The 10,091-nt window shown below is 41.3% G+C and overlaps 1 protein-coding gene across 2 annotated transcripts; it reads left to right on the top strand.

The window, feature by feature from the left end:
• Nucleotides 1–4,886: 4,886 nt before the first annotated feature.
• ltc4s (leukotriene C4 synthase) lies at nt 4,887–10,091 on the top strand. 2 transcript variants are annotated; one of them, XM_082551900.1, is made up of 5 exons: nt 4,889–5,104; nt 8,451–8,550; nt 8,751–8,821; nt 8,919–9,000; nt 9,766–10,091. In XM_082551900.1, exons 1-5 carry the CDS (start codon nt 5,047–5,049, stop codon nt 9,905–9,907), a joined length of 453 nt encoding a protein of 150 aa, XP_082408026.1. In that variant the 5' UTR covers nt 4,889–5,046; the 3' UTR covers nt 9,908–10,091. The 2 variants fall into 2 exon arrangements, with proteins under 2 accessions (XP_082408027.1, XP_082408026.1); XM_082551901.1 differs by lacking the exon at nt 8,919–9,000 and having other exon boundaries at nt 4,887–5,104; nt 8,751–8,885.

Consider the following 10,091-nt stretch of genomic DNA (forward strand, 5'->3'; position numbering starts at 1 on the left):
TAAGCGTACTCTACTTCCTATTAACATGGATTTGGATTTAGACACGTTTAAAATCATGTTGTTTTTACTTATCCAATCAAACACGTTCAGCAAATCTAGTTGTAATACGCTTGTCAATTCAGAGTAGCTACTGGCTGAATAAAACATGGTGGAGTCATCAGCATACATTACAAGATGAGATTTCTCCAGGACATACGGCAAATCATTTGTAAAGACTGAATAGAGAAGTGGACCGAGGCAGCTGCCTTGGGGTAGACCACAGTTCATTTCACAGCCCTCTGAGAAATAACCATTATAATAAACCTTTTGCCTTCTTCCAGACAAATAACTTTCCATCCAGCACAAAGCAGCTGGTGAAAATCCATAACATTTTAGTTTATCTATCAAAAGATCATGATTTATCAAATCAAATGCAGCACTAAAATCCAAAAATACCACCCCGGCCAAATTCCCATTATCTAGATATTTATACCAGTTATCTGTCATGTGAATAAGAGCTGAACTGGTGGAATAACCAGGTTTGTAGGCATGTTGAAGCTGAGTGAGTAACTGATTTTCTGTTAGGTAATGTTGAATTTGTTCATAGACAATCCTCTCCATAATTTTACTTAGAATGGGGAGTAGACTAATAGGTCTGCTATTGACACCATTAAAAATGTCATTCTTGTTTTTAGGAATGGGCAAGGCAAGTTTATTTGTATAGCACAATTCAACAACAAGGTGATTCAAAGTGCTTTACAGACACATTAGAAACAAAAACAAATAAAAAGCATGATTTAAAATTGATTAAAACAAGCAAACAAACTAACTAATTAACAAACAAACAAACAAAACAGCATATAAAATCAAAACAGATAAAATCAGAACAGTAGATAAAATCAGTAGTTAAAATGTAAGTTTTGAAATTTAAGCTTAAAAGTGTGGATTTGGTGCTTTATTCAAATGCAGCTGAGAACAGGTGAGTCTTCAACCTGGATTTAAATAAACTGAGTGTTTCAGCTGATCTGAGGCTCTCTGGGAGTTTGTTCCAGATATAAGGAGCATAAAAGCTGAATGCAGCTTCTCCGTGTCTGGTTCTGACTCTGGGAACTGATAAAAGACTGGATCCAGATGACCTGAGGGATCTGGAAGGTTCATATTGGGTCAGGAGGTCACTGATGTATTTTGGTCCTAAACCATTCAGAGCTTTATAGGCCAGCATCAGAACTTTAAAGTCTATCCTCTGACGGACAGGCAGCCAGTGTAAGGACCTCAGAGCTGAACTGATGTGGTCCACTTTTTTGGTCTTAGTGAGGACTCGAGCAGCAGAGTTCGGAATGAGCTGTAGTTGTCTGACTGATTTTTTAGGTAGACCTGTAAAGATGCTGTTACAGTAATCAAGCCTACTAAAGATGAATGCATGGACTAGTTTTTCCAGGTCCTGTTGAGACATCAGATCTTTTATCCTTGCTATATTCTTGAGGTGATAGTAAGCTGACTTTGTTATTGTCTTAATGTGTTTTTCTAAGTTTAGGTCTGCATCCATCACTACACCCAAATTTCTCGCCTGGTTTGTGGTTTTTAGGTGTATAGATTGAAGTTCTCTGGTGACCTGTAATCGTTTTTCTTTGGCACCAAAGACTATTACCTCAGTTTTGTTTTTGTTTAGCTGGAGAAAATTGTGGAACAACCAGTCATTAATTTCCTCAATGCATTTACCAAGAGCCTTTTTGAAAAAACTTGTTGGCAGGACATCTAAACAGCAAGAGGAGGAGTTCAGTTGACCTAAGATGTCCTCCAGGTCTTTGCTGTTAATAGGGTGAAACTGTTTCATGGTGTTTAAACAGTTTTTCGGTGGACACAGTACATATCCTGAATCTGCTGTTGATGTACCAATTGCTTGTCTAATCTTTTGGATTTTTTCTGTGAAGAATTTGGCAAAGTCATTGCAGGCCATGGTCGAATGAAGTTCAGCTGCCACTGACACAGGAGGGTTTGTTAGCCTGTCAACTGTGGAAAATAAGACCCGAGCATTATGGCTGTTTTTAGTGATGATGTCAGAGAAGTAGGACCTCCTTGCACTCCTCAGTTGTAAATTATAATTGTGAAGTTTCTCTTTATAGATGTCATAGTGAACCTGGAGGTTTGTTTTTCTCCATCTGCTCTCAGCTTTCCTACACTCTCTTTTTTCATTTTTCACCAGTGTGGAGTTTCTCCATGGAGACTTGTTCCTTCCAGAGATAACCTTCACCTTAATGGGAGCAATAGTGTCCATTACATTTAACATTTTTGCATTGAAGCTATTGACGAGCTCATTGACTGAACCTTTGGACAGGTCAGGTGTTAATGGGAAGACCTGGTTAAAAATTGCACTACTGTGTTCAGTTATACACCGTTTTGTGATCACTGTTGTTGATATATTTGTGTGGGCTGAGATTTTACTTTCAAAGAAAACACAGTAATGATCAGATAAGCCCACATCAGACACAGTAATGTTTGAAATGCTCAGGCTCTTGGAGATCAGTAGGTCGAGAGTGTGTCCTCTATTATGTGTGGCCTCTGTTACATGCTGAGTCAGCCCAAAGTTGCCCAGAGTGTTACTCAGGTCTTTAGTCCCTTTGTCCTGAGGGTTGTCCACATGGATGTTAAAATCCTCAACAATAATTACACAGTCAAAATCAACACAGATCACAGACAGCAGTTCACTGAGGTCATTAAAAAAGTCTGTGCAGTATTTGGGAGGCCTGTAAACATTAAGAAACACAACTTTGGATGGGGCCTTCAGCTGTAAAGCCACATATTCAAAAAGACTGAAAACTTCCAGGAGATAGCTGCTTACATTGAAATGATTCATTAAATAAGACAGCAACCCCTCCTCCTCCAGCCATAATCCTCGCAGCCCTGACCCTTCACACATCAGACTGCGGAGACAGAGCATGAAGGTGGTAAGGAGGAACTAAGGGGGGCGAGGCTGGGCAATGTGACTTCGATTGCTCTGTTGAGGGCGGGGCTCGATGGTGAACCTTTGGCTGCTCTGGTGGGGGGTTTATGGGGGACAAAAAGGGATTGGGCCGGGGGGTAGATCTGAGCCCAGCACTGACCCGCTCCATCATGTGGGGAGGAGGGAGAAAGGGAGGGGGGGGGGGGGGTGATGGGGGTGATGGCCTGTCAGGGGTTTGGGGGACTGGGGAAGATCGTGGTCCCTGGTCCTGGTCGTTGGTGTTGTTGAGAGAGTTGGAGGCAAATAGGGACCCCTCTTCTTGCCTCAGATGTCTCTCCTTTCTGAGGCTCTTCCCGGGTGGGGGCAGATGGAGCTCCTCCTCAAGGTTTCTGCTGGGCTTTGTCTGTTCTTGGAGTACTGTTTGTTCCTCTTTATGAGATAACTCCTCGTTTATCTCAGCCTTGGCACCAAGCACAGATGGATGACGTATGGAATAAAACAAGTTGGAGGTGAACAGTTTCACCTCCTGACTTGTTAAAATTAAATCCATTTGCTTTAAACAGATGCCTGCGTTCCCAAAAAATATGGGAATTATTGGGAATTATTTTCGATTCTTTCCACTGCAACGGAAATAAGCTGCATGCCAAAGATCTATTAAATATGTGACATATAGGAAGGGACACAAACTTGGCTGCAACTTTGAGCAGTTTACTGTCTATATTATCAGAGCCGGAGAATGTATCGTCAGGAAGTGATATTGATTTTTATGAAGGGGGGGGGGGGGGGGGGGGGGGGTCGAGTGTTAGCTAATGCAGGTCACTTGTGTCTTGCAGGCTATTAAAAACTGGCCCAGATGAACTGCTCTTCCACTCCACCTGACATCAACCTTTTGATCATCTTTTTCTTGGTTAGGTTATGTTTACTTAAATATGAAATAATTAGACTTTTATTTAAACTCCTTGCTTGTCACCTACTTCCAGCCAATTTGTGGCATTACTCTTTGATGTACCAACAGCAGAAAGCTGCGCTTTCCACACAGAGCTGGTGGAACCATCGCGGACACACCTGTCACACTGAATCTGTTTTTTTTTCCTTTTGTTTGTTTTGGGTTTTTTGTTTTTGTTTTTGTTTTTTTAAAGGGTCAGCCTTGAATTTCCAGGGATTTCTTGTAACCGCCTGACAACAGTTTTAAGTTTACCCAGCTGTCATCAGTGTCATGAGTTTTCTTTTTTGTTTTTGTCTTTTTGTTTTTTCTCTTTTTAGTGACAGAGGTTGGTCAGGTCATCTGTAGAAAAAAACAAATGCCCTGTGAAAATACTTATTACTGCAGCTAATGACTACAGTTCATTTAAACTGTTAAAAGGGAAATGTTAAGGCTGTAACAAAATCAAATGTTGGTGTTTTTGTTTTTGTAAATGATACAAAAGAGACATTGTCCCTTTTAAAGATGAACTGTAAAATATTTTCCATAGCCATCTGTTCAGAGATGACATTTTACTTCCAATTGTGTAGCTAACTGGGAATCAAAACTGCTAAAACCTCCAAAATTAAGAAGCCATAAGAAGCGTTTGAGTTAAAAATCAAGAATGGTGGACACTGTTTCTCTATGATTTGGACACAGGGAACCGACTGTGGCAGGGTCAGTCTGTTACAACCGTGTGTGTGTGTGTGGGGGGGACTTAAAAAGGTAAAGATCAAGAGCAGTAACTAATCATAATCTTAAAGATGTGTAAATAATTCTGGCAGTGTGGAATGAAATAAGAAACCTGATGTCAGTAAACAGTGTCTGCATTTATAGATGAGAACATGAATATGTTGAGTCTGCTGTGGATGCTCGAAGATGCAAATCTGAAACACAAAGATGGAGTCAAGCCCAAAATAATCCCTCCCTCTCTTGTAACCCACAAACTGAACTGTAATGTAACGACACTCACCTGTTCACTAAAGTAAAACGTCGCTACTTCCAGGTCTGGTGTGGTTGGAATGGAGGCGGAGTCGACTGGGTCCGCTCTCCCTGCCCAGTGCGCGCTCCCGACGCAGATAAATTCTATCGAGACGAACTACTTGGCATTCCACCTGTCCTCGCAGACCAGGTGTGTGTCGGTCTCACCTGTCTGACTCTGTAAATGATGGAGGAGCTGGTCGGGCTCGGCGCCGTGACACTGCTGGGCGTCCTGGAGCAAGGTAAGCTTTTTGTGACACGACTTCTTACTGGGATTAAATGATCATTCTAAACGTTGTTTTCTCCTTCCTGTTTAGTTTTACATCGTTTTGTATGTTTATGACCGTTTTAAATTGTTCCAGCCTGCAGACTCGAGAAACGGCTCAGCTGGTGCTGTTTTCATAGTCGAGGCCGTCTTCAGAGCTCGTCAGTTTTAAAATTATAAATGCACAAAAAAGTTAAACACGGTGATTTAACCGGTCATGATGCTTGAATCTTTTTCTTTTCCACTATAGCTCGGTTACTGTTTTACGCCTTTTTATTTCCTGAATTCTGTTTACACGTGTTTTATGTTTGTGGTATTTAAAGCAGTTTGAATTCCTGTGTTTGCATGTCAGCGTACACCAGAGGTGGGAAGTAACGAAGTATTTGTACTTCGTTACTTTACAGTAAAATTTCCGGATATCTGTACTTGAGGGTGTGGCATTAACCCTCTACTGCATAGCGTTGCCCTGAGGCAACAAACCACATTTTCATGCCTTAGGGTGGCCCTTCAAAAAAAACAACAACTTTTTTCCCCCCCAAACAATGCTACCAGGCACATCTCTTTCCAATAAAATGTGGAGCTGAAGGTGGTGTGACTTTGATTGGGGAAGGGGGGAGGGCTCCTTTCTGCAAGCTGCACTACATGAGAGACATCTCCATTAGGAGGCAAGATAAAGATCACAATTTTACATGTTTATAGTGAAATAAATGTATATTAAAAATACTTGTATGTGCATGAATATGTTAAGAAGCATATTTGATTGTTTGTTCTACTTTTTAAAATTTATTTATACTGTAAAACTGTTCATTTTCATTCGTTGCCTCAAGGCAACACTGCGCAGTTAGCCCAATTTTTTTTTCAGGCAATATAATGCATTTGGATATGTGTGTAGAGATGTGTTTGTGTGCATTTATGTGATCATAGTCAATATTTTTTACTTTACAATCTACTCATAATTACAGGACATGGATGCAAAAACTTTTTATGCAAGGAAACCAAGGGAGTGTGCACTTTCTGTCCTCAGAAAGTGAGGACAGTGAGCATTCAGGGAGTGACAGTGAAGTAGAGGAGTGGATCCCTGAATGAGGTTTGAGGGACACTTAGGAGCTCAGGGGTCAGTTGGTAAAGTAACTGTGTCTGTGTGTGTGTTAGTGCCTACATAGCAAGCAGGTCTGGCCAGGATCTGGTATCAAGCCGGCACTTTGCGTAATCTGGGAGAGTAGAAAAGCGCTACATAAAAATCAGTCCATTCACTGTCTGAACAGAGTTTCGGCATGTTACTTTTGCACTGTTTTGCATGTTCTGGCACATGTTGTTGTTATTGCGTGGCTTGATTAAGGTACACATTATGCTGACATCTGGGGCCAGAGCTGAAACCGTTCTGGGCCAGCACAGGGCCAGCAGTGTGTCTACAACTGGCCCGTGGCTGCACACCACCTACAGATGGCCCACATATCACAATGAATAACGGCCCTTTGGTGGCCTAGATCAGGTTTGCCAGAGGTAATCCACACATGGGCCAGCACAGGACGACCAGGGTGTATGAAACTGGCCTTGTGCTGGCCCATGTGTGGATTACCTCTGGCAAACCAGGTCTGGGCCACCAAAGGGCCGTTATTCATTGCGATATGTGGGCCATGTGTAAGCACATTGTGTGGGCCTGATCCCTGCCATAACAATATTGCTGTGTGGGTGTCAGTGTATGTGGTCATGTATTACTTATTGTTGTGGGGACACAAATTTGTTTACACACTCACATTGAGGTCTCGCCTACGAAGGCTTGAGTCAGGGTTAGGGTAAGGTTCAGGCAGGGACTTGTGATGGGTAGAGTCAGGTTAAGTCTCCATTAAATTAATGTAATGTCCCCAAAAGTGATGGAAACACAACGTGTGTGTGTGTGTGTGTGTGCGCACGCATGTGCATGGGGTTAGGGTCAAATGTTGGATGTATTTTGGTGTTTTATTGTTTTGTGAAATGTTTACATTGTTTATTTGTTTGTTCATCCTTGTTGTACTAATACAACTTATTATAGAATAACTTGGCATTTTACTACCCGTGTTGCCTTTAAGCAACAAACCAATATCTGTTTGGGGGGGAGCAGGTTGTCAAATTTTATGATTGATATATTATTATTAGGGACCCTAAAGCTCCCCCAAAATAGGGAGAAATATTTTTTTCCCCCAAAATTAAAAAGTCATGCAGTAGAGGGTTAAAAGAGATGAGCAAGTGCAAAATCAGGGGCTGCAGTTAGCCGACTGCAGATGTCCATAAGGTACTTCAGCATGGAGGTAGCCCTGCACTGTCAGTGTATGGCAGCTAAAGGCCAGCTGCTTATTTCACAGGGAGAGAATAATGCAGAGATGGAGAAGGATAAGAAGGACAGGGCTTAAATTAAAGACTGCTCAGTGGTATTTGATTCACTGGCAATTTAAAGTATATACGCATAGTCATCGTGTTTTTAAATTGCATATTGGGTCTGTACATGTGACATTATGTTTTACTGACTGTTATTTAAAAGCTGCATGAAAATCATCTGCAGGTTAGTGCAGGGGTTAAATGGGTTACTTTGCTGTACTGTGATGGATTTAAAACAGCTGATCACAGCTTGTACATTAAGAAAATCTACTGCAGCTCTCAATAGAAATTGTGACTTAGGATTTCCCCCCACGCTGAGCCATTACAGATTGGTGTGTCCAATTTTTAGGGTTCCTTAACCTGCTGAATCCACTTTAACCCCTGACTGTACACTTTCTGTTTAGGGCCAAAGTCACCCCCTACAATGTAGGCAAGGGAAAATATTTTTTTGTTTTTAAATTTTCCTCTTTCTCTGTTCATGTTCTGCTGATCTGATTCAAGTTGAATATTTATGAGAATTAAAATGTAGGCCACGTTTGTTAATCTAATATTTTATTACATTAATATAGCACAAGGTTGAGTTAGCTCTGCACACACATAGCTGGTAGAAACGTCCTCCAAAGAACTACTTTCAAGACTACATTTTAGAGTCGCTACTCTTTACTTTGAGTTAAGGAGTTGAGTCAGTACTTTAACAGAGTATTTTTAACACTATCTGTACATGTGACACCTGGCGTTCACAGCCCTCACTGCATTCGTGCTTCCACTTTATTTATTTATTTATTTTTTTAGCTTTTATAAATAAAATTTGCATAGATGAGCAGCGTGGTGTGTACTTTGGTCTGTGTAGCAGAAGCTGTGTGAAGGACAGCTCATGAAGCCATCTTTTATTTAACATTTGAAAAAAATAACAATGTTCATGTAATTAAAGTGTAATGTGCACTAAAATGTGTTCTTTATGTTTTTAGCCTATTTCTCTCTCCAGGTAATTTATGCCAGGAGGAAGTATTCAGTGTCTCCACCTGCCACCACTGGACCACCAGAATTTGAGAGGGTCTTCAGAGCTCAGTGAGCCCCTTTGTGTCTGTTTGTCTATGCATGTACTTGTATTACTAAAATCCTGTGGGGACCCTTCAATTTTGGAGGGACGAAATTTTACCTGATAAATTGGTAAGAATGAAAGGGATGCCTCTGGTGCCCCCTGGAGGCTGTGGTGTGTAGTGTTTTACCACTTAGTTTCGGTTAGTTTTGTTGTCCTTTGTGTTTAGAGCAAACTGCTCAGAGTACTTCCCCATCTTCATCACCGTGCTGTGGCTATCTGGAGTATTCTTCAGCCAAGGTGAGGCGACAGAAGCCACAGAGGCTGCTGCAGCATTAACACGTACGCTTTACGACCTGAAAAGGTAAACATTTAAAGGTGTGTCTGTGTGTTTCAGGTCTGTCTTCAGTCTGCGGTTTGCTTTATTTATATGGACGGTTCAATTACTTTAGAGGATATTCTGAGTCTGCACAGGGACGGTGAGAGCTATGAGAACCCCTACAATTACAATAAATACACTCGCTGTTTAAAATCATTCTTATACTGATGCTAACGTTTGCACTGCAGGAACTCCCATATGAAATGTGAGTTTTACTTTATGGAAAGTTCCTGCTCTGGCTTTCATACCCTCTGAAGGATGGGATCTCTCAGGGTTATTGAATTTTAAATGTTCACAGTGAAGTTAAACGCTGAGTTAAAAATGTCCAACTGTGTGACATCATCAGAATCGGCATACTATATTAATCTCTAGGGAAATTATATATCAGTCTGACAAACGGCAACTATCAAAATTTTGAGCTATGCAAACAGGACAAGAGTACAAAATCACCAAGCTAAGGTTATTTATTTTGACTGCGACTGTTTAGATCCAGACTGTCCCCTGAATGCCTCGTCATGTTGGTTTTTTCAAAGCTTGTATTTTTTTTAAACTAAATTCTGCACTTCCTCTAATGTCCACTAGAGGCTCGCGCATAGACTCATGTAAAAATGTCTAACTTTACAGCAAGAAATGAAAATGTTTACAGGCTGATTCCTGTAGTATCTGTATGTGGCCTCTTTTGGCTGTGGTCAAAATGCTAACACTTTTAGAAAATAGTCACTAGTTAAAATCTAAACTGTTCATTCAACCAGGTGGAACAGAGCTTTCTGCCTCCTGTAAATGACTTACTGTGAGTAGTTCTGCCTGTGCAGGTGTGTAACAGGTAAACTGACTCAACACTGTTCATGCCTCTGGTCTCTTTCAGTCTGGCTCCACTTTACTTCTGCGCTCAGATTCTCTGGATTCTCATCGGGTTCTCGGCTGTTGGCATTTTCCTCACAATCTGCCGAGTTTACCTGAACATGGACCTGCTGCAGGAACTTTGCTCCATCTTCGGGCTGTTTTGACCGAGGAGGATAAGAAGTGACAAAAGGGAGGAGAGGTTGTCTTCTACTCTGATCTTCATCTCTGTATTTCTCATACAGTTCGTTAAATATTCTGTTATCAACCTGAAAGTAGGGAATAAAGAGAGATGATGTATCTGCATCTGTCAGTTTCTGTTGATCACCAGCAGAGGGCACCACACCCCGA

Source organism: Aulonocara stuartgranti (assembly GCF_965226115.1).
Source record: "Aulonocara stuartgranti genome assembly, chromosome: 2".
In the NCBI taxonomy this organism is placed as follows: domain Eukaryota; kingdom Metazoa; phylum Chordata; class Actinopteri; order Cichliformes; family Cichlidae; genus Aulonocara; species Aulonocara stuartgranti.